The following is a 24936-nucleotide window of genomic DNA, read 5'->3' as shown; positions in this document are numbered from 1 at the left end:
AGTTTGTCAGTGATGTGTACTCCAAGGAACTTGAAGCTTTCCACCTTCTCCATTGCGGTCACGTTGATGTGGATAGGGGGTGTTTCCTGAAGTCCATGATCATCTCCTTTGTTTTGTTGACAATGAGAGAGAGGTTATTTATCTTCGGGAAGAAGTAGGGCGGGGGTGTATGTTTCATGATTAACGTCTCATGGTGTGATTGTGATAACATATGGGAACTCAAGTCCTTTTGTTCACCCGACCCAGAATACCTCACAATCAAATGCCGACCGTATTATCTCCCAAGAGAATTCTCCTCGGTTATAGTCACAGTTGTGTACATCCCCCCTCAAGCCGATACCTCGACGGCCCATAAAGAACTGGATTTTATGCAAACTGGAAACAACATATCCTGGGATAGGGCAGTGTGCAGTGCAATGGTGATTGCGTCGTCCATGGATTTGTTCGGTCATATGCGAATTGTAGTGGGTCTAGGGTGTCGGGTAAGGTGGAGATGATATAGTCCTTAACTAGCCTCTCAAATAACTTGATCTTTCATCCTATGGTTATGATGGAGGGTGGAGTAAAGGAGTGAGTGTGTGTGTGAGAGAGAGAGAGAGAGAGAGAGAGAGAGAGAGAGAGAGAGAGAGAGAGAGAGAGAGAGAGAGAGAGGGAGAGAGAGAGAGAGAGAGAGATAGAGAGAGAGAGAGAGAGAGAGAGAGAGAGAGAGAGAGTGAGAGAGAGAGAGAGAGAGAGTGAGAGAGAGAGAGAGAGAGAGAGAGAGAGGGAGAGAGAGAGAGAGAGAGAGAGAGAGAGAGAGAGAGAGAGAGAGAGAGAGAGAGAGAGAGCGAGAGAGAGAGAGAGAGAGAGAGAGAGAGAGAGAGAGAGAGAGAGAGAGAGAGAGAGAGAGAGAGAGAGAGAGAGAGAGAGAGAGAGAGAGAGAGAGAGAGAGAGTGAGAGAGAGAGAGAGATACACTGAGTGTACAAAACACTGAGTGTGCTCTTTCATGACATAGACTGACCAGGTGAATCCAGGTGAAACCTAAAACCCCTTATTGATGTCACCTGTTAAATCCACTTCATGTCTCAGCTGCCTCAAGGCTTAAAAATCCTTCTTTAACCTGCCTCCCCTTCATCTAGGCTGATTGGATTGTGTATGTGTGCCATTCAGAGGGTAGACCGGCAAAACAAAAGATTGAAGTGCCTTTGAATGGGGTATGGTAGTAGGTGCCACGTGCACTGGTTTGAGTGTGTCAAGAATTGCAATGCTCAACCGTTTCCTGTGTGTATCAAGAATGGTCCACCACCCAAAGGACATCCAGCCAACTTAACACAAATGTGGGAAGCATTGGAGTCAACATGGGCTAGAATCCCTGTGGAATGCTTTCAACACTTCAGAGTCCATGCCCCAATGAATTGAGGCTGTTCTTAGGGCAAAGGGGGGTGCAACTCAATAGTAGGAAGGTGTTCCTAATGTTTTGTACAATCAGTGTACATACATACATGCACACATACATACAGATAGATTGACAGGAGACAAAGAGAAATGTGTGTTTGCCTCCATCTGCTGGAGAATGTACTGTACTCATTCTTCACGCCCTTGCTAGCAATGCTCAAAACTAGTTTAATTTTCTATAGTTCATGCAAAGGCCTATGATTTGCCTAACAGTACTGAGTTTCACTGGCACATTTCCTTCACTTCCAAAAAATATTTGTTATTACGGTAGTAACTCATGTTATGAAGAAAGGAAACTTTCTGTAAAAAAACACAACCTGATCTGGTTAATCTACAGTAGCCCATGGCATGACTGCTGTATATGAAATTGGATACCTGGCCACGTCTTTGCAAACATCTGCTGGTTTTCTGCAGTGTTCAGTTGTTCACACATACTGTACTTGATTAAAGGGTGAAAGGTCATATGTGAAAAATTCAGACAGGTATTAGAGAAGGTCACCTGACAATCCTTCAACGTTCTCCTCGTCACGTGTCATTGTTCAAATGATAAACTTTTTTTCCCTCTCTTGAGAACAAGACCAGCCCATGTCCCGCCTCTTGTACACGACCGTTGAACACTGCAGACAGTCTTATCACTCTGATAGGCCAGAACAGGAATTCGATCAAATGAGTCGCAATTAAACTACACCCCTTTCTTTAAACTCGTTTTAAGGAGTAATTGATATATTCTCCAACGTGAACTACTCGAATATGACCTGTTTCAACAAATTATATACACGTTTTGGGAACTAAAGAGACTCAAAGGTAAGTTAACATGTAAAAAGACAGAGTGAACGTTTTGGTGCAGTTCTCCCGAACTACAGTAGGCTGAACAGTTGGCCAAATGAAATGAAGGTGATCTCGTAAGATCTATAAGTCATCATGTTATTGTACTTCAGACCGGCTAGATCGAGTTGGTGTTTATTGCTTAGGCTACATCGTCGATTATTCTTTGGACGTCTGTGTGTTGCTGTCATTCAATATCTCGTGTGTGTGTGTGTGTGTGTGTGTGTGTGTGTGTGTGTGTGTGTGTGTGTGTGTGTGTGTACGTGTACTTTTGTAGTACATACCGTACCCAGCAACACAAACTACCAATTCAACAACAGGTGGTAAGTGTTTGTACAGTCTGAATCGTTTTGGAGGACAGATTGCATAATAATCTGACAGTTACTTTAGAATAACAACACAACAATAACAAGAAAGAAACCCCATCAATGATCTACATATCCAGGGACAAGGCTTGCCAGACATTGGTCTAAGGTTATTTGGGATCCACTGCCTGGTGGTGTGAGGCCTAGACCAGGGTAGTGGGTACTGTCATGTGTTTTGATCCCTAGTTAGGAGCCTGGTGGTGTGAGGCCTAGACCAGGGTAGTGGGTACTGTCGGATGTTTTGATCCCCAGTTAGGAGCCTGGTGGTGGCAAGAGGAGGGATCTGTGAGGAGGACAGGTGTGCCTGCTAGGGCAAGTCAGGTTAGGAAACACCCTAAGTCGCTGTGTGTGAATTAAAAGGAGTATGCTTACTAACCGTGCATGGAGTCATTTTGCTTAGTAATACTAATGTTAAGTCATTCTGATTCTGCATACTGCCAAGTCACTTGTATAACGGCACAACCTGTTATTGGAGAGAGCAACAGACATGTAGAAGTAGACAAGACTCATAGTGTGAATAAAGTAACTAACTCGATACACACTGTATCACTTCTATGTCTAGAGTTCACATTCTGTCCCTCACAGTGAGACACAGGAAACTAAGAGAAAGGGAAACAGATGATGGTGGTTTGATTGTTGTAAAGGGGTTTTTACTTCTAAAAATATTAATGTAGTATGTACCTGCAAGCCTATATTTCCACTGACGTTGTATAAATTATTATGATTCTGTAACTTTTTCTCTCTCTTTCAGAATGGGCACCAACCCCCCCCCCCCCCCCCCCCCCTCCCCAGACATCAGCTTCAACTAGAGCAGAGGCAGAGGCATTAAGAAGAATAGGGGGGTCATTTACTGTAGAAATGGAGGAAGGACTGTGTACAGTAGACAGATGGATGAAATGAGAGTAGACATGAGTGTGAGAGGTCTAGATAAACTAGTTGGGTGGGTATTTATATATGAGGAAGAAGTGTATTGACAGACACACAGTTCATATACTCATATCAGCTGAGACCCATTAACTTATAGATAGAGAGGGATGGAGTGTGGAGAGAGTATCCTGTGTGGGTCTGGGGAGCTGGATCTGGACCCTGACATTGTGAGTGAAGAGGCCGGGAAACTGTACTCAGAACTACAGGTAAACACACATCACATCCACCACTCAACTGCTTTCTGTCCTCTCGCCCCTTTCTTGCTTCTCTTTCTCCTAGCTGGCTTTTCATTCCTCTGTCTCTTCTCCATCACCACCCACACTCATCTGATGCTACCCCCCCATCCCTCTTTCCCTGCTACAGACAGTGATAGAGACCCATGGCGTAGGGGTTGTGGAGTCCCTGGTACCCATCCTAGTATGGATCCTGGAGGGTCTGGCCAGCTGCAGAGCCCAGCTCAGAGAGAGGGAGGACGAGGCCAAGAGAGAGAAAGGAGAGAGAGATGAGCTGTTGCAGAGATACCAGAGTGAGAAACTACTGAGGAGAGAGAGCCAGGAGGTGAGAGGGGATGGAAGTGCTGGATATGCTAATGTTATATGGAGTCAGGGTTTGGGGTCAATTCCTTTTCAACTCAGTAATTTCAGGATGTTGATTAAAATGCATAAATAAAACGTTTCATATAGTTTCATTCATTTTGATACATGTTTGTTTTTTGCCTTTAGCGGTATCTGGAGTTGGATGACCAGATTGAGCAGGAGCGGAGGACGATGAGGGGAAGAGAGAAGGAGAGAGAGAGGAGGGAAAAAGAACTGGAGAAAAAGGCCAGAGAGCAGGCTGACCAATGTGAGTGTCTGACTGGATCACCTCGTACTGAAAGAATACTTTTCCTTTAACTAGTTGGACACAAAGGATTTACTTCAGACGCCCGACAAGGCCCTCATCCCCGTCATTCGCTTGAGAAAGAGATGGAGATATCGGGGACATAGGTCTGGGTGTCTTGTAAGGATCTGACTGCGAGTGGGTAATATGTCCTTACCATCGGTCCTGTTAGCCAACGTACAATCATTTGATAATAAAATAGACAAACTATGGGCATGTATATCCTACCGACGGGACATTACAAACTGTAATACCTTATGTTTCACCGAGTCATGACGACATGATTAACATACAGCTGGTGGGTTTTACACTTTTTCGGCAGGATAGAACAGCTGCCTCTGGTAAGACCAGGTGTGACGGTCTGTGTATATTTGTAAACAACAGCTGGTGCATGAAATCTAAGGAAGTCTTGAGGTTTTGCTCACCTGAGGTAGAGTATCTCATGATAAGCTGTAGACCACACAATTTACCAAGATAGTTTATCTATATTCTTCATAGCTGTCTATTTACCACCACAAACCGATGCTGGCACTAGGACCGCACTCAATGAGCTGTATACAGCCATAAGCAAACAGGAAAATGCTTAGCCAGAGGTGGTGCTCCTAGTGGCCGGGGACTTTAATGCAGGGAAAATGTAATCCGTTTAACCTCATTTCTACCAGCATGTTAAATGTGCAACCAGAGGGAAAAAAACAAGTCCACACACAGAGACGTGCACAAAGCTCTCCCTCGCCCTCCATTTGGCAAATCTGACCATAATTCTATCCTCCTGATTCCTGCTTACAAGCAAAATCTAAAGCAGGAAGCACCCGTGACTCGGTCAATAAAAACGTGGTCAGATGAAGCAGATGCTAAGCTACAGGACTGTTTTGCTAGCACAGACTGGAATATGTTCTGGGATTCCTCCGATGGCATTGAGTACACCACATCAGTCACTGGCTTCATCAATAAGTGCATCGACGACATCGTCCCCACAGTGACTGTACGTACATACCCCAACCAGAAGCCATGGATTATAGACAACAGCAGCACTGAGCTAATGGGTAGAGCTGCCGCTTTCAAGGAGCAGGACTTTAACCTGGAAGCTTATAAGATGTTGTAAGATGTTATAAGATGTTCCAGGCAACTGTGTGATCACGCTCTCCGTAGCCGATGTGAGTAAGACCTTTAAACAAGTCAACATTCAGACGGATTACCAGGATGTGTACTCCGAGCATCCGCTGACCAACTGGCAAGTGTCTTTACTGCCATTTTCAACCTGTCCCTGTCTGAGTCTGTAATACCAACATGTTTCAATCAGACCACCACAGTCCCTGTGCCCAAGAACACTAAGGTAACCTGCCTAAATGACTACCGACAAGTAGGAATCACGTCTGTAGCAATGAAGTGCTTTGAAAGGCTGGTCATGGCTCACATCAACACCATTATCCCAGATAACACCTACGTGAGAATGCTATTCATTGACTACAGCTCAGTGTTCAACACCATAGTGCCCTCAAAGCTCATCACTAAGCTTAGGACCCTGGGACTAAACGCCTCCCTCTGCAACTGGATCCTGGACTTCCTGATGGGCCGCCCCCAGGTGGTAAGGATAGGTAACAACACATCCGCCATGCTGATCCTCAACACGGGGGGCCCTCAGGGGTATGTGCTCAGTCCCCTCCTGTACTCCCTGTTCACTCATGACTGCATGGCCAGGCACGACTCCAAAACCATCAGTAAGTTTGCCGATGACACAACAGTGGTAGGCCTGATCACCGACAGCGATGAGACAGCCTTTAGGGAGGAGGTCAGAGACTTGGCCGTGTGGTGCCAGGACAACACCCTCTCCCTCAACGTGATCAAGACAAAGAAGATGATTGTGTACTACAGGAAAAGGAGGACCGAGCACGCCCCCATTGTCATCGATGGGGCTGTAGTGGCATGGGTTGAGAGCTTCAAGTTACTTGGTGTCCACATCACCAACAAACTATCATGGTCCAAACACACCAAGGCAGACGTGAAGAGGGCACGACAAAGTCTATCCCCCCCCCCAGGAGACTGAAAAGATTTGACATGGATCCTCAGATCCTCAAAAAGTTATACAGCTGCACCATCGAGAGCATCAAGACTGGTTGCAGCACTGCCTGGTATGGCAACTGCTCGGCCTCCGACCGCAAGGCACTACAGAGGGTACGGCCCAGTACATTGCGGCCAAGGAACCTGCCATCCAGGACCTCTATACCAGGCGGTGTCAAAGGAAGGCCCTAAAAGTTGTCAAAGACTCCAGCCACTCTAGTCATAAACTGTTCTCTCTGCTACCGCACGGCAAGCAGTACCAGAGTGCAAAGTCTAGCTTCTACCCCTAAGCCATAAGATTTCTGAACAGCTAATCAAATGGCTACCCAGACTATTTTCATTGCCCCCTCCACTGTACGCTGTTGCTACTCTCTGTTAATTGTCTATGTATAGTCACTTTAACTCTACCTACATGTACATATTACCTCAATTACCTCGACTAACCTGTGCCCCCGCACATTGACTCTGTAAGGGCTCGTAAGTAAGCATTTCACTGTAAGGTCTACTACACCTGTTGTATTTGGTGCATGTGACAAATAAAAATTTACTTGGATTAAAAAAAGTGAGGTAAACAATCAGAAATTAACAGTAAACATTACACTCACAAAATAATAAAGATATTTCAAATGTTCTGTAATGACAATGTACAGTCATGGCCAAAAGTTTTGAGAATGACACAAATATTAATTTTCACAAAGTCTGCTGCCTCAGTTTGTATGATAGCAATTTGCATATACTTCAGAATGTTATGAAGAGTGATCAGATGAATTGTAATTAATAGCAAAGTCCCTCTTTGCCATGCAAATGAACTGAATCCCCCCAAAAACATTTCCACTGCATTTCTGCAGACGGCTTCAGGCCCAAGAAAGTCCAGCAAGCGCCAGGACCGTCTCTTAAAGCTGTGGGATCGGGGCACCACCAGTACAGAGCTTGCTCAGGAATGGCAGCAGGCAGGTATGAGTGCATCTGCACACACAGTAAGGCAAAGACTTTTGGAGGATGGCCTGGTGTCAAGAAGGGCAGCGAAGAAGCCACTTCTCTCCAGGAAAAACATCAGGGACAGACTGATATTCTGCAAAAGGTACAGGGATTGGACTGCTGAGGACTGGGGTAAAGTCATTTTCTCTGATGAATCCCCTTTCCGATTGTTTCGGGAATCCGGAAAAAAGCTTGTCCGGAGAAGACAAGGTGAGCACTACCATCAGTCCTGTGTCATGCCAACAGTAAAGCATCCTGAGACCATTCATGTGTGGGGTTGCTTCTCAGCCAAGGGAGTGGGCTCACTCACAATTTTACCTAAGAACACAGCCATGAATAAAGAATGGTACCAACACATCCTCCGAGAACAACTTCTCCCAACCTCCGAGAACAACTTCTCCCAACCATCCAGGAACAGTTTGGTGACGAACAATGCCTTTTCCAGCATGATGGAGCACCTTGCCATTATGAAAAAGTGATAACTAAGTGGCTCGGGGAACAAAACATCGATATTTTGGGTCCATGGCCAGAACTCCCCAGACCTTAATCCCATTGAGAACTTGTGGTCAATCCTCAAGAGGTGGGTGGACAAACAAAAACCCACAAATTCTGACAAACTCCAAGCATTGATTGTGCAAGAATGGGCTGCCATCAGTCAGGATGTGGCCGAGAAGTTAATTGACAGAATGCCAGGGCGGATTGCGGTGGTCTTGAAAAAGAAGGGTCAACACTGCAAATATTGACTCTTTGCATCAACTTCATGTAATTGTCAATAAAAGCCTTTGACACTTATGAAATGCTTGTAATTATACTTCAGTATTCCATAGTAACATCTGACAAAAATATCTAAAGACACTGAAGCAGCAAACTTTGTGGAAATCAATATTTGTGTCTTTCTCAAAACTTTTGGCCACAACTGTACAGTGTTGTAACAATCTCTATTTCTCTCTATTTTGATGCCTTACCCTCTTCATGTCCGTGTAGATTATTTTACATTATTTGACTTCCTTCATTCACGTCCTTTTTGTTACAAACTGAGGATGTTTGGTAAGACCATGGCAAGTAGGCTGCGGCAGAATCTGACTGGCACCCTTTGTCATTGAGACGTACTCTATGTGATGCTAATTGCTACTGTGTGTTGTTTCTGTGACAGTGGTGGCCTTGGAGGAGCAGAGGGCTGGACTGGGCAGAGAGTTGAACACACTGAAGCACACTCACAACAAGGTCAGACAACAGCATGTTTAGACTGATGAGGCTGTTTGGGACTCAACCTCTGTGTACTCTTCTATCAGCTTCTGTCCGTCATTGGAAATGCATTTTATTATTCCCCTGTCCCTCCTGTTGTCCTTCTTTTTCTCTCTCCATTTTCAAATTTTCTCTCTCTCTCGCTGTCTCTCAGTTGGTGCTCAGTTATAAGGATCTGCTGGAAAGGAAAAGGGATCTAGAGAGAGAGGGATCTCCACTAAGGTTAGCCACCACTCAATTCAGTTAATGACTACAACCACATGGAACGGTATTCAGTCTTTCCATTCTAAAGAGATAAAGGTTTCTGATTTTCACTGCGTTATGATGTCACAATGGGCCCTGTCTGTCTTTAGTAACCATGTGCGCTCCAAGAATTCACAATCTACCCAGGGCCAGTCAGAATCCTGTGTTAGCGGGTCGGAGGTACGTTCTCTAGATTTGATAACCTCTGTACTGTCTTGTAGCAGTAGTATTTTTCTATGGAAGTTGTCCTTACCGACTCCTCCCCTTTTCAAGCTAACTGATCGAAGGCCAGAAACGCCTCCTGATTCTGTCCTGTTGGAAGAACCGGTAACCAAGGACGATAGGGTGATTGACATTGTCGTAAAGCCAGACAGAGATGCGTCCTTCATCAATGACATCATAAGCTCCACCCCTGAGCTGGCGAAGTTTCATGGCCTTATGAATGCCAGGTATGTCCTGTATGTGTGCACTTACAGTGCAAGATGAACTGTACTGACTTTATTGCATTACCAAGAAAGCTTTTATTTTACACATTCATAACAATAAACCAACTCAGCCACAACTAGTTAACTGTAAATCAGACTACTTCCCTTCACAGGTCTGTCATGGTTCAGAAAGACTTTTGATGGGACATCTCCCCAACACACACTTTACTGTTGGACAAACTGACACCTACTGCCCCCAACCTTTTCTCTGTTACCCATGTTCCCCAGCACCCCGGTCCGAGCAGACGTCAAAGAGCCAATCAGAGACGAGACCAAGACCAGCATGGAGGAAGAAATGAAGGAGGTGGAGGAGAAAGAGGAAGGAAGAGCAAAGCAGGAGAAAGAAGGAGAGGAGGAGGAAGATATGGATAGTCTGGAATGGGAGCTGAGGAACACGGAGTCTGTGTTCTCAGAGCTGTCTGAGCTGAGTCAGGAATACATAGAGAGTGTGGACCAGGGGGCCAGTGTCAAAGGTACGGCCATTAGGCAAGGGCACACCTACATCCCCTGTTTGCAGTGAAACACTGCACTGGTTGTTCTCTTAACACATACAACCTTTATTTTCCACACAGAGGAAGGCTAGGGGGAAAGAGCTGAGGCAGATGGAGGGGGTATCTTAGGCAGTGCTGGGCAGTAGGCCTTAGTTAGACTAAACTAACTGAAGTGTCAATGTCATGAGAATTGGCATGAGCAATTAAAAGCTAGTTGTTCTGTAAAGGGTTGACTTAGGGTTACGGTATGGGTTAATGCTATTTGTGGTGAGAACTGTTTGTTTTTTCTTGTCTGTGCAGGCAGCACTGACCAGTTTGAGGAGATTCTTTCTCAGTATGAGGAACTGAAACACACCCAGTAAGTCCCCGCGTTTATCCCACCGTTATTATTACTACTATGACTAGTCCTGTGTGACTAACTGTGTGTGTAGGGGGCTTACCATTCACTATGCCTCTGTTTCATTTAGATACGTTGACATAGTGCACATTGGACCTGAAGTAAAACTGGGCACAATGGGTCCTTTGTTTACTGTATTTTCTCTCACTCTTACATTGTCTCCCTCTACCTCTCCCAGTGAGTTAGTGAATGCGGCCCGGAAAGCACTGATCTCTCGTGTGGAGGAGCTGACCAATGATAGGTCAGCTCTTAAAGTGGAGGTGACTTCCTGCCAGGAGACTGTCACCCGATTGGCGGGAAGAATGAAGGAGATGGAGGAGGAAACTAAGAGGTACACAACTCTAGTGTCAGGTCGTTAATGGTTGACAGAATGAGACAACAAAGGTATACAAACAATATTTGTTAATGTGGTGTGATTCATTGATTGTGTGTGTTTCTGCTCTTCTGTAGACTTCGGAAAGAACTGGAAGCAAATAAATTGGATGATGTAAGAGGGCTTTCTTTGTGTTGTCTCTTTATATTCTGCTAATAGATGTGTTGTAACCTTTTTCTGTTTCTCTAATGGACTTGTACTCTAACTAGAATGTTAATCTGTTACCCATAGTCCTCTCTGCCCATATCGCTGCGTCGGTTCTCTCGTTCGGAGATGTCCCGTGTTGTCATGGAGAAGAACCAGTATAAGGAGCGTTTGTTTGAGCTGCAGGAGGCTGTGAGACGCAGTCAGACCATTCGGTAACCATACCTGCCTGTCTCCCCCATAGAAGTAGACTGACAGGTTTCATAGTCCTGTGGAGAAGGGAATAACTCAACTCTCCATCTCACATCCCTTCTTTTCAGGGTCACCCAAGAAGAGAGGATCACAGAGAGAGAGAGGACTAGTGTGTGGAGAAGGTGAGAGCGAGGGAGTGAAGAATCAGGAAGGAAAAGACGACTCTTTAATTTGGCAATTATTGCAGTGAAGAAGTCCACAGATGCTGTTTAAACCTTGAGCTGCTAACAGGCACACAACAACACATATTTGTCTTGGGCCTGGCTCTGACCCCTGACTTCACAACATTTAGCTCAATAGCTGTTCATATTTACCTTTGGCTACACAGTCTATAGCCCAAGCACATGACCAGAGTGCCTATGGGAAAGTAATGCGTAATACTTATTGTATTCCTGTGAGGTCGGCAGGGTTTCTGGTCCATTGCAGTCAAATTAACCATCTCTCTGTCCATTCAAGATTCAACCGTTTGTTTGGCCTGAACAAGAACCCCATGGTTCCGTCCGCTGCTCTAGCGCTGGCCCTGCCGACGTCCCTCACTCACTCACCAATGGGGTCTCCACGGAAACTGGCTGTCAGTACAACTCAGACAAAGTACGTTGATTTTATTTTATTTAACCTTTCTTTCTTTAACTAGGCAAGTCAGTTAAGAACACATTTGTATTTACAATGACGGCCTAGTGGGTTAACTGCCTTGTTCAAGGGCAGAACGACAGATTCTTGCCTTGTCAGCTCGGGGATTTGATCCACCAACCTTTTGGTTACTGGCCCTGGGCTCTAACCACTAGGCTACCTGCTGCCCCATGATAATGGGATTACATGTCTATGGCGCTCTTTCCAACTGCTCAAAGTGCTTTACTTTGTAAGGTTTGAAGTGAACTCACCTCTACTACCATAGGCTACATTAGTAACTATCATAAAGCAGTACTTTTTAGCAGTATCTTTTTAAACCACTCTCTCACCCACTGCCCCCTCTTCCCCTCTGTTCTTCCTCTTCCTGCTTCCTCCCAGTGGTACCTCCCCTGCTGCAGCCCTGTCTCCGCGGGTCAGGAGGAGGGAGCTGTACAGAGACATCCGCTCCCATGTCTGGGGAACCCTGGGAAAACGCCAGGTTCATGGCTGGAGCATGCCGCGGTCACACTCACAGGTAAACACGCATACATACAGTTGAAGTCGGAAGTTTACAAACACTTAGGTTGGAGTCATTGAAACTTGATTCTCAACTACTCCACACATTTCTTGTTAACAAACTATAGTTTTGGCAAGATGGTTAGGACATCTACTTTGTGCATGACACAAGTAATTATTCCAACAATTGTTTACAGACAGATTATTTCACTTGTAATTCACTGCATCACAATTCCAGTGGGTCAGAAGTTTACATACACTAAGTTGACTATGCCTTTAAACAGCTTGGAAAATTCCATAAAATGATGTCATGGCTTTAGAAGCTTCTGATAGGCTAATTGACAACATTTGAGTCAAATGGAGGTGTACCTGCGGATGTATTTCAAGGACTACCTTCAAACTCAGTGCCTCTTTGCTTGACATCATGGGAAAATCAAAAGAAATCGGCCAAGACCTCATGAAAACAATTGTAGACCTCCACAAGTCTGGTTCATCCTTGGGAGCAATTTCCAAACGCCTGAAGGTACCACGTTCATCTGTACAAACAATAGTACGCAAGTATAAACACCATGGGACCATGAAGCCGTCATCATGCTCAGGAAGGAGAAGCGTTCTGTCTCCTAGAGATGAATGTACTTTGGTGCGAAAAGTGCAAATCAATCCCAGAACAACAGCAAAGGACCTTGTGAAGATGCTGGAGGAAACAGGTACAAAAGTATCTATATCCACAGTAAAAACTAGTCCTATATCGACATAACCTGAAAGGTCGCTCAGCAAGGAAGAAACCACTGCTCCAAAACCGCCATAAAAAAGCCAGACTACGGTTTGCAACTGCACATGGGGACAACGATTGTACTTCTTGGAGAAATTTCCTCTGGTCTGATGACACAAAAATAGAACTGTTTGGCCATAATGACCACCGTTATGTTTGGAGGAAAAAGGGGGAGGATTGCAAGCCGAAGAATACCATCCCAACCGTGAAGCACGGGGGTGGCAGCATCATGTTGTGGGGGTGCTTTGCTAAAAGAGGGAATGGTGCACTTCACAAAATAGATGGCTTCATGAGATAGGAAAATTATGTGGATATATTGAAGCAACTTCTCAAGACATCAGTCAGGAAGTTAAAGCTTGGTCGCAAATGGGTCTTCCAAATGGACAATGTCCCCAAGCATACTTCCAAAGTTGTGGCAAAATGGCTTAAGGACAACAAAGTCAAGGTATTGGAGTAGCCATGACAAAGCCCTGACCTCACTCCCATAGAAAATTTGTGGACAGAACTGAAAAAGCGTGTGCGAGCAAGGAGGCCTACAAACCTGACTCGGTTACACCAGCTCTGTCAGGAGTAATGGGCCAAAATCCCCCCAATTTATTTGGGGAAGCTTGACCCAAGTTAAACTGTTGAAAGGCAATGCTACCAAATACTAATTGAGTGTATGTAAACTTCTGACCCACTGGGAATGTGATGAAAGAAATAAAAGCTGAAATAAATCCTTCTCTATACTGTTATTCTGACATTTCACATTATTAAAACAAAGTGATCCTAACTGACCTAAAACAGGGAATTTTTACTAGGATTAAATGTCAGGATTTATGAAAAACTGAGTTTAAATGTAGTTGGCTAAGGTGTATGTAAACTTCCGACTTCAACTGTACAGTGCCTTCAGAAAGTATTCACACCCCTTGACTTTTCCACGTTTTGTTGAGTTACAAAGTGGGATTAAATATATTTAACTCTCATTTTTTGACAACAATCTACAAACAATAATCTAATGTCAAAGTGGGAGAAAAATTATAATATTTGTAAAACATTTATGGAAAATAAAACACTAATCTATCTTGATTACGTAAGTATTCAACCCCTGAGTCAATACATGTTAGAATCACCTTGGGCAGCGATTTATAGCGAGATTATAAATAGTATTTTTGGCTAAATCTCTAAGAAGCGTTGCACACCTGGATTGTACACTATTTGCTCATTTATTATTATTTAAAAAATGATTCAAGCTCTGTCATGTTGGTTGTTGGTCATTGCTAGACAGACATTTTAAAATTTTGGCATCTTCAAGTTTATTTAAGTCAAAACTGAATGTTCCTGAGTGGCCAAGTTAGAATTTCGTCTTGGTAAGCAACTCCAGTGTATATTTGGGCTTGTGTTTTAGGTTATTGTCTTGCTGAAAGGTGAATTTGTCTCCCAGTGTCTGTTGGAAATCAGACTGAGCCAGGTTTTCCTCGAGGATTTTGCCTGTGCTTAGCTCTATTACAAACATTTTTATCCTAAAAAAACTCCCTAGCCCTTGCAGATGACAAGCATACCCATAACATGATGCAGCCACCACCATGCTTGAAAATATGTGTTGTTTTGGATTTGCCCCAAAACATAACGCTTCGTATTCAGAACAAAAAATGAATTTCTTTGCCACATGTTTTCCAGTATTACTTTACTGCCTTATACCAAACAGGATGCATGTTTTCCAGTATTACCTTAGTGCCTTATACCAAACAGGATGCATGTTTTCCAGTATTACTTTAGTGCCTTATAGCAAACAGGATGCATGTTTTGGACTATTTTTATTCTGTACAGGCTTCCTCATTTCTCTCTGTCATTTAGGTTAGTATTGTGGAGTAACTACAATGTTGTTAATCCATCTTCAGTTTTCTCCTATCACAGCCAGTAAATGTTTAAAATCACCATTGGCCTCGTGGTGAAATCCTTGAGCGGTTTCCTTCTTCTCCTGCAACTGGGTTAGGAAGGACGCCTGTATCTTTGTAGTGACTGAGTGTATTGAGACACCATCCAAAGTGTAATTAATAACTTCTCCATGCTCAGAGAGATGCTCAATGTCTGCTTTTTTGCCCTTCTTTGCGAGGCATTGGAAAAAATCCCTGGTCTTTGTGGTTGAATCGGTGCTTGAAATTCACTACTCTACTGAGGGACCTTCCATATAACTGTATGTGTGAGGTACAGAGATGGAGTGGTCATTCAAAACAGAATTCACACAGAATGAATCCATGCAAGTTGTGACTTGTTAAGCAACACTTTTACTCCTGAACTTATTTAGGCTTGCCATACCAAAGGGGTTGAATACCTACAGTGGGGAGAACAAGTATTTGATACACTGCTGATTTTGCAGGTTTTCCTACTTAAAGCATGTAGAGGTCTGTAATTTTTATCATAGGTACACTTCAACTGTGAGAGACGGTATCTAAAACAAAATCCAGAAAATCACATTGTATGATTTTTTTAAAGTAATTCATTTGCATTTTATTGCATGACATAAGTATTTGATACATCAGAAAAGCAGAACTTAATATTTGGTACAGAAACCTTTGTTTGCAATTACAGAGATCATACGTTTCCTGTAGTTCTTGACCAGGTTTGCACACACTGCAGCAGAGATTTTGGCCCACTCCTCCATATAGACCTTCTCCAGATCCTTCAGGTTTCGGGGCTGTCGCCACTCCTTAGTTGCCCTGGCTGTGTGTTTCGACTCGTTGTCATGTTGGAAGACCCAGCCACGACCCATCTTCAATGCTCTAACTGAGGGAAGGAGGTTGTTGGCCAAGATCTCGCGATACATGGCCCCATCCATCCTCCCCTCAATACGTCCTGTCCCCGTCCTGTCCCCTGCAGAAAAGCATCCCCAAAGATTGTTTCCACCTCCATGCTTCACGGTTGGGATGGTGTTCTTGGGGTTGTACTCATCCTTCTTCAAAACACAGCGAGTGGAGTTTAGACCAAAAAGCTCTATTTTTGTCTCATCAGACCACATGACCTTCTCCCATTCCTCCTCTGGATCATCCAGATGGTCATTGGCAAACTTGGCCTGGACATGCGCTAGTTCTGGACTGATCCCTCACCTTCCTCATGATCATTGATGTCCCACGAGGTGAGATCTTGCATGGAGCCCCAGACAGAGGGTGATTGACCGTCATCTTGAACTTCTTCCATTTTCTAATAATTGCGCCAACAGTTTTGTTGCCTTCTCACCAACCTGCTTGCCTATTGTCCTGTAGCCCATCCCAGCCTTGTGCAGGTCTACAATTTTATCCCTGATGTCCTTACACAGCTCTCTGGTCTTGGCCATTGTGGAGAGGTTGGAGTCTGTTTGATTGAGTGTGTGGACAGGTGTCTTTTATACAGGTAACAAGTTCAAACAGGTGCAGTTAATACAGGTAATGAGTGGAGAACAGGAGGGCTTCTTAAAGAAACATTAACAGGTCTGTGAGAGATGGAATTCTTATTGGTTGGTAGGTGATCAAATACTTATGTCATGCAATAAAATGCAAATTAATTACTTAAAAATCATACAATGTGATTTTCTGGATTTTTTTTTAGACTCCGTCTCTCACAGTTGAGGTGTACCGATGATAAAAATTACAGACCTCTACATGCTTTGTAAGTAGGAAAACCTGCAAAATCGGCAGTGTATAAAGTACTTTTTCTCCCCACTGTATAAACTCAAGACATTTCAGCTTTTCATTTTTTATTTATTTGCATAATTCCACTGTGACATGGGGTATTATGTGTAGATCAGTGACACATAATCTCAATTGAATCCAATTTAAATTCAGGCAGTAACACATCAAAATGTGGAAAAAGTCAAGGGGTGTGAATACTTTCTGAAGACACTGTAGGTAAACACAATATTTTACTTCAGAGGTGAAAATACTCACACAGAATGTGGAAGAAGACACAAACCTTAATCTGGTACATACAGTAGATTGTGTGGGATTATTGCAGGATTCCTCAGAGCCGACCCCTGAGCCCAAAGATGTGCCTGTCCTAGTGCAGCTCAGACTGCTGGACCAGAGAGATTCTACAGCCAAGGTAGGACATACTATTCAGAAACATGTCTACAGTCAGTGCTATGGTTTTTAACCCAGACAGTCTTTTCCCAGAAGACAGTCCATAACTTGTGTTTTCTCTCTGTAGCTAAACTGTGCTGTTGCTGTTACACCTGAGATCTCAGGCGAGACAACGGTAAGGTGGTCATTACCGTCAAATTACTAGTTGTAGTCACAGTAACTACCACTTGCAGTACCATCTAACCACAATTTTCAGACCATGTCATGCCAATGGTTTCCTCAATGCCAAATCGACCAACTAGCTCTTACTGGCACTTCTTGTAGATCTGGGAGGTTTGATAGGTAGAATCAATATGGTAGTAGCTCCATGTCCACTGACAGGCTAGATGGAACCATGTTGTTTAGCATACTGTTTACACCCATCCACACCTTTTTAGGTCTCCACACATATGCCTAGTGGGTAGGGGTTAGGGCAGTGTTTCCCCAGCTCGGTCCTGGGGGACTCCAAGGTGTTTCGGTTTTTACCCTAGCACCACACAGCTGATTCAAATGATCAACTCATCACTAAGCTTTGATTATATGAATCCGCTGTGCAGTGCTAGGGGAAAAAAGCTAAACGTGCACCCCTTGGAGTCTCCAGGACCGAGTTTGGGAAACACTGGGCTAGGGGTTGATCTGTCATTTTTCAGTAGTAGGCATCACTCCTCTCTCTTCCATCCACTCTGTCAGTGTGCTGTGTGGGTGGTCTCTGGTCCCGCCTCCAGTAGTGATGTCACAGTGATCAACCCTGCACGGTCCAATACGGTGCTGGATCAGTTCAGCCTCCCGCCCACCTCGCCCGCCCTATGCATCTGTGCTGTGCCCCCTACTGGTCAGTGCTATCTATTACTCTCCGGGTAAAAGTTACCCTTGGGCACAGATCTAGGATCAGCTTACCAATTTTAGATTTCTGTAGACTTGTTAACCATAGCCATCATCATTTCCAAATCATCACTCAACTAGTTATTTCCATTAACAATGCTTTAAACACTGGCAATGCTATCAGCTTACCGTCTCTGTTCTGTTTCTGTGTCATCAGGTGAGACCTCAGGAACTGTGTGGATTGGAACTCAGGAAGGAAGGTGAGGTGTGGAGATCAGAACCATGCTGTTCCATGATAATGTTAAACAATTGACAGTTGCTCATTCTCCCTCTCCTCTCTTTTTCTCTTTCTTCCTCCATTCCCAGTGTGTTAGTCCACTCCGCGTCCACAGCTAGGAGGCGCTGTCTGCAGTCTATCTCTCTGTCTGAGGGTGTGCACTCTCTCACGTGAGAACTCCTGTACCCAGTCCGATATAGACCACAAGCCCCTACAGTTGGAGACTTGGATGACTCGATCTGAAAGGATAATTGTGTACCAGTTTGAATATTGCTTTATTTATGTTTACTTTCAACTCTAAACCTTTCAGGTATTCACATGGTCAAGTCATTGCTGGATTAGCCAATGGGACGCTTGCATTCTTCTCGCACAACCCAGGTAATTCCCCCTCTCAGGATACTGTCAGGATCAGGTCAGGCTACTGTCAGGATCAGGTCAGGCTACTGTCAGGATCAGGTCAGGCTACTGTCAGGATCAGGTCAGGCTACTGTCAGGATCAGGTCAGGCTACTGTCAGGATCAGGTCAGGCTACTGTCAGGATCAGGTCAGGCTACTGTCAGGATCAGGTCAGGTCAGGCTCCTGTCAGGATCAGGTCAGGCCACTGTCAGGATCATATCAGTGCATATGAAGGAAAGGAGGGAAGAAGTGGTACCATTTAAGTTTGAGATACGATGGTTCTTGCTAGAAGGGATACAGTTTATGTCAGAATGGACTTTTTGTAACAAGTTAGGAGAACTTGCGGGTTAAGATAATTAGCATAGCCGGTTAGGATAATTAGGTTAAGTTTAAGAAAAGGGTTAGGGTTAGCTAAAATGCAAAAATATATATATATATTTTGATGTCAATTTGACAAACTTCATACCATCTATCCATGACCAGATACAACCTGTGATTGTAAAAGACTAATGATGACTAATCATCACTATATTTGACAGGTGGATGGGATCTCCAATCACATGAGGTTTTGCCTCTGGGATCAACTCCACTGCAGCCCATTCGCTGTTGCCTAGCGAAGAGGGCGGGCTTATGGGTAGGATACTGGAATCGGGTTCATGTGGTCAATGTCGAGAATAGAAAAGTGGAGGTAAGAGTTTGACGAACCTGAAAATATTGTGTGTGTGAATTCAGAATGGTTTGTACATTGTATTATTTTGTCTATTTCCCACCTCTCTTTCAGCAAACTTTAACCGTCTCGGAGCACAGTGAGCAGCAGGTGCGTTTCCTGTGTGCGGCAGGAAGTGGTGTGTGGACGTCCTGCCGGCTCGACCCTACACTCAGGCTTTTTGATTGGTCCACTGGCCGGCCCCTGCAGGATGTGGATCTGACCCCTCTGGTCACCAAAACACTGGGTAGGAGCATGAACAGGATTCTCAGTTCATGAATCTGTTAATGTTTTATATTGCTGATGTGAGCATGTAATGGCCCACATATAAGTTAATGTATAACTTTGAATGAATTTTCTTCAATTTTGCTTGATAAGTTCCTGACTGTTTGGCTCTCTGTCTCCTCCAGGCCCTGCCTTCTTGTCTCTCTCTCCGCTCCAGATCTCGTCCCTCACCTTCATCTCTGGCCGTCTGTGGGTGGGAACAGGAAGTGGCGCCATCTTCTCGATCCCTGTGTCTCTCAGTGAGTGCTGACCACTGAGACCCAGGGGTCAACAGCAGAATGACCTGAGAGATAATGCCCTTACACTGGTCACATCTCAATTGTCTTCTTCTCTGCGTTCCATAGGTTCAGAGTCTGCCTCTATACCATACTGCTTTTTGGCGGCAGCACAACTGTGTTACCATGGACACCGCCAGGCTGTCAAGTTCATCATTGCTGCACCTGGTGAAAATCTCTTATTGTTGTTCATTCATTCACTGTTGTGTAACAATGCAGTTATTCTACAGCGGGGCTATTCAACTGGCGGCCCACGGCCCATATCTGGCCCATTTATTAATTTACCCTGGCCCTTTGATAAATTCTGAACATTAATCAAAGATCTGCAAAAAAACTCTAATCCGACGTTCAGTGTCAAAATGACAAGCACTATAGTGGTTGTCTATAGTGTAGTTTCTAGTGTTTTTTGTGGTTTCTAGCGCCCATGTGGCATGTTGATTATTTTTTCTTTATATGAATTTGTCTCTAGTGTTTGAACGGTTTAAGCTACAACATATTATGACCCCATTCCTGAAAGCTACGACTCTCAGCAACACTACGTGCCTTCTCTTTCCCTCTCTGATGCTCACAAGGACTTGTTAGAAGGGAGTGGGACAAATAAATGCACCTAATGACTGTGAGAAATTAATTCAAAGCTTCCCTCCCTCAGACTGGAATTTGGCATCACCTGATTTTACATATCTTTGTGTTTTTTATTAAGATGCCTAGTTTTCAGATTTTAAAATGACCTAATTACATTTAAGAAGCTTTTAATAGTTAAAATAATGAGCAAGTGTTCCTTTTCAATGATGGGCTGCACCTCGACTCACATTGGTTGAGCGCCTTCCACTTCTTTCCTAATTACTTTTAGCAACATTTCATTTGAAGAAAAGTGCTTTATTGGTCATGTGCGTTGCTTTTTTTATACAGTTCCTCCGAACATTAATTGCATGTGGAAAATGTCCATCCCCCTTGCAATTAACCTTTTTACATCTGTCCCCAGTAGGAATATAGTTGAATAGCCCTGTTCTACAGTATTAAATGCTATGCAGTTATTGCATAGTTATTAAAAAGTATTTTATTGTGATACTATGTAGTTATTACATAGTTATTAGACAGTATTATATTGTGATACTATGTAGTTATTACATAGTTATTAGACATTATTATATTGTGCTACTATGTAGTTATTACATAGTTATTAGACAGTATTATATTGTGCTACTATGCAGTTATTGCATAGTTATTAGTATTCTATATCTGTGTTCCCCAGGCTGTGTGACCAGCTCCTCTACAATAGGAGGCGGTGCTGTAACTCTAGTCTCTACCTCTCAACTCATTCTCAGTGGAGGAGAGGGCTACATCAACTTCCGTATCGGTGAGTTGAGGACATCACGTGATTGTCATTAGAGTGGTTGTCTGACTGACTCTGTCTCCCTCTTACCTTTTCCAGGGGACGACGCGAATGACGGCGCACCCGAAGCTGCTCCACTGCGATCAGACCGCAGTCACATGATCATCTGGCAGAGCCCCACCCCCTCCCTGCCCAGCTCCGCCCTTTGACCACACCCACATCCAGTCTAGAATGAGACAAGGAAGGATTAGTCAGAGATGTCATACAAGAGACCAGGAAGTACAAATGGGAGCCATGTTTTATTTGGCTTCATTCACTAGGAGTTCCATTTGGATTTTTGTTCTAGAATTTTGGGATTAAATTAAGACATCACAGCTTAATCCTTCTTGTCTCACTCTGTTATTCAGTTGCTACCCTCATCCCCTTGACTAAACCTTTCACCTGTTTAAGCCAGTCTCCTCTATGTGTGCCTTAATATGATTTGACAATCGTTGCTGTGAGATTGGTCATTGTACAATGTTTTGTGTTTTTTGTGAAACGTTTCCTCATTATGGTAATCATATATGGGCGGCAGGTAGCCTAGCTGTTAAGAGCGTTGGGCCAGTAACTCAAAGATCGCTGGTTCGAAAACCCGAGCCGACTAGGTCAAAAATCGGTCCGTGCACATGAGGCACTTAACCCTAATTACTCCTGTAAATCACTCTGGATAAGAGCGTCTGCTAAATGACTCACATGTAAATATCATCAAATCAAATTTATTTATATAGCCCTTCGTACATCAGCTGATATCTCAAAGTGCTGTACAGAAACCCAGCCTAAAACACCAAACAGCAAGCAATGCAGGTGTAGAAGCACGGTGGCTAGGAAAAACTCCCTAGAAAGGCCAAAACCTAGGAAGAAACCTAGAGAGGAACCAGGCTATGTGGGGTGGCCAGTCCTCTTCTGGCTGTGCCGGGTGGCACATCACTGTAGCAAAGTATTTTACAGTAAGAGTCTTGACTTTTGGTTGGTTAGTTAAGAATGGTTAGGGTTTGTTTTTACCACACAACATGCACACTCAGATTCATATCATCATTCCATGACGTTTGGTCAAACTCGTTTACATTGATACTGAGATGTAGTGTTGATGCTGCTGGGTTCCTAGTAACTATTGTTGCATAAGACCCTGGCCTTCAGTTCCCATGCTGGGTAAATCTACAGCGTAATTGCACTTTATTATCATCTCTCTCTCTGTGTGTGTGTGTGTGTGTGTGTGTGTGTGTGTGTGTGTCAAATCTTTTGAAATGATTGGCTAATCCTCTTGAAGATTCTAGAAAAAAAAAACTGCTAGTATTTCTCCCAGAGAAATTATCTTATGTCTGCTCGTCATGACCTTGTGAAACACATTTTATTTTTTGGTTTTGTTCTAAGTTTTCATTTGCAGAGCGATAAGGGAGTGGAAGTCTCAAAAGATACTTAAAGTATTTTATGCAGTATTTGAAAGAGTGTTTGTGTGTGACTCATGTCTGAAAATGTTCATCATAACGACTCTATGCAAGATAATCTATGAAAAATAAACTTTTGTAAATACTTTCATAAAATATCTGTTTTCAAGTCAATATAATGTAATACTTTACACCCCAAATCTTCACAAATGCCCTATGGTTCTTTTATAGTTTTAATACAATTTTATAATTTAATACAAAAACCCTATTACGATTCAAAGAAAACCACAACACATGAATTATTATGAATATAAAGATCAATTCTGTACAGATTCAAGCCTAAACAAACCAACCAAGTGATCTATAAATAGCCTCCATGCTTGATCGTTTAAAATCCTATTCAGACAGTGTACAATTATGTTATCTACCGCAGGTGTTTCAGCAAAGGTTAAGTCACAATAAAATGCAATGACCAACAGTTTTTCCATCTTGTAATTGACACTAGTGAACTAGCAGTATGTAAGTCTCTTCCACTGTGGAGGCGGCGGAACTTGGGTTAAAGAATGAGGGAGTTCTATAAAAATATATATATCTTAAAAACGGAATCTTATTCCTGTCCCGGGTGAAATGGGTTGGCGTTGATTACATTTGTTTTGGAACCGGGCATCCTCCCCGTCAGCTGACATAGGTTAATCGTGTGGAGTAATGAATAGGATTCTGCGTTTACACATACCAAAAATAATTTTGATCAAAAGCAATCATTATCTGCCTTCCTATTGAAAACTAGTTTGAAAATGTGAATATATGCTGCCTTGATGACAACATGACCGAGCGGCGCAGATTACTGTTAGGTTTGAGAAGGGTGCTCCTCCCAACCCCTCTTTTGCCTGTTCACATCACGGGCCATAGCCTGGGTCATTTAATAGCACTCCCTCAATGCCAACAATACTGCTCCCAGACCCCCAGGCAGTTTCACTGTCAGGGGCCGATAGTCTAATGGAGACACTGCGGATCCTCCCCTACAACCACGCCCTTCTCCTATGCCTGACCATGAAGCATCATGAGGGGCTGCTGTGGCTCCTGGGGAGTCGTATCCTGCGGCTGAGGGAGCGGGCCAGCCGGTCCATGGCACCCATGGTTCCCCCTAGCTCTTTCCTGGAGGTCAGGCCCTCAAGGTTCCCGCTGTACCACATGACCCATCCTCCCAGGGACATGAGCATCAGTAGAGCCCCAGAGTACACCAACAGGTCCCCAAAGTCCTGTCCCTTAATCTCTAATGGGGCGAAAACCCCCACCAGAAGAGCAGAGACACCTAGCAGGTCCATCAAAATGGCAAACACCAGGGCCAGTTTACAGTGGGACAGACCATCATAGTGCTGCGCCATGGTCACTCACCTGGGGGACAAAGAGGTGGAGGAGGTGAGGTGTGTGGCACATTGACAGACATAAATCTTGTACATTGACATTGCTCAGAGTAGAATCACAATAGAGTTACCTCTGGCAATGATATGGGGTTCACTCTAGGCCTACTGGTCGAGTGGGAGGATATTGTATGAACATAAACATGACACCATGGCGTGTATGTTCTGTAGCTATTAAAGTACAGCTATGTATGAAATAATGTAACCATGGTCAAATAACTACAGTATGTTATTTAAATATTTACTGTGTCTGCATATTTAGGCCTACACTTTAAAAAAAAGTTTTATATAACATTGTAGGTTCCTACAATACTCTTCAATGTATCTTTATTCATAGGAAAAACAGGTGCCACACCTGAGCGCTATGATACTCCCAGCACAACCAAGTCACTTTTGTGTTTCGATGCCCGTTAAAAAACTGTTTTAAACACGGAAAAACATAACAGATTAATACTCACCTCATCACAAGTGCAAATGCGTTTTGATTAGTATCTTTTCAATATTTATCTCTTAAAAATGTAAGTAGAATCCACTCAAACTGTATCCTTCCGGTTCTTCACTGGCAGGTAAAAACAGTGACTCATGAGTGAATAATGTTACCTGACACCTCTCCACTCCCCCCTCACCTCAGCTTTTCTGCACTGACGAATATCATTGGTCCGGTGTCCTTTGGTAAGAGCAGCACTAAACGAAAGCAAGAAAAACATGTCAAACAATATTTTACTTTTCAATTCTTTTCACCCTGACATTTATTTTGGAATATGATTTCTAATGTACAAGCGTTCACTAGCAGTTCTGCCCCTGTGACAACAATTTTGGACCCCCTTGTGGCCCCCCTAAATGTGGAGTATGAAATAATTTTTACATAACAAATTTTTGCTATCGTTCTTTTTTTACATCCGTTATTAGACAGTGGCAACGCGGAACAC

At 43.6% G+C, this 24936-nt stretch overlaps 2 protein-coding genes across 4 annotated transcripts; one reads left to right on the top strand and one right to left on the bottom strand.

The window, feature by feature from the left end:
- Positions 1 to 2060: 2060 nt before the first annotated feature.
- On the top strand, positions 2061 to 22742 carry LOC139421725 (C-Jun-amino-terminal kinase-interacting protein 4-like). 3 transcript variants are annotated; one of them, XM_071172844.1, is made up of 29 exons: positions 2061 to 2239; positions 2538 to 2583; positions 3377 to 3758; positions 3916 to 4110; positions 4275 to 4395; positions 8621 to 8691; positions 8867 to 8934; positions 9066 to 9135; positions 9229 to 9404; positions 9669 to 9913; positions 10232 to 10289; positions 10507 to 10659; positions 10779 to 10815; positions 10933 to 11060; positions 11166 to 11219; positions 11554 to 11688; positions 12106 to 12241; positions 16964 to 17050; positions 17156 to 17203; positions 17758 to 17899; positions 18107 to 18149; positions 18256 to 18336; positions 18477 to 18544; positions 19103 to 19251; positions 19345 to 19516; positions 19680 to 19793; positions 19899 to 19997; positions 21082 to 21186; positions 21262 to 22742. In XM_071172844.1, exons 3-29 carry the CDS (start codon positions 3660 to 3662, stop codon positions 21369 to 21371), a joined length of 2964 nt encoding a protein of 987 aa, XP_071028945.1. In that variant the 5' UTR covers positions 2061 to 2239; positions 2538 to 2583; positions 3377 to 3659; the 3' UTR covers positions 21372 to 22742. The 3 variants fall into 3 exon arrangements, with proteins under 3 accessions (XP_071028945.1, XP_071028953.1, XP_071028960.1); XM_071172859.1 differs by having other exon boundaries at positions 2083 to 2239; positions 3418 to 3758; XM_071172852.1 differs by lacking the exon at positions 2538 to 2583 and having other exon boundaries at positions 2070 to 2239.
- A 783-nt stretch (positions 22743 to 23525) lies between these two features.
- LOC139421747 (transmembrane protein 238-like) lies at positions 23526 to 24564 on the bottom strand. The gene is made up of 2 exons (XM_071172869.1): positions 24466 to 24564; positions 23526 to 23981 (listed from the first exon to the last, which is right to left on the bottom strand). Exon 2 carries the CDS (start codon positions 23969 to 23971, stop codon positions 23645 to 23647), a length of 327 nt encoding a protein of 108 aa, XP_071028970.1. The 5' UTR covers positions 23972 to 23981; positions 24466 to 24564; the 3' UTR covers positions 23526 to 23644.
- Positions 24565 to 24936: the final 372 nt, after the last annotated feature.

This window comes from Oncorhynchus clarkii, chromosome 2 (assembly GCF_045791955.1).
Source record: "Oncorhynchus clarkii lewisi isolate Uvic-CL-2024 chromosome 2, UVic_Ocla_1.0, whole genome shotgun sequence".
Taxonomy (NCBI): Eukaryota; Metazoa; Chordata; class Actinopteri; order Salmoniformes; family Salmonidae; genus Oncorhynchus; species Oncorhynchus clarkii.
This window is presented reverse-complemented; position numbering and strand designations above follow the sequence as displayed.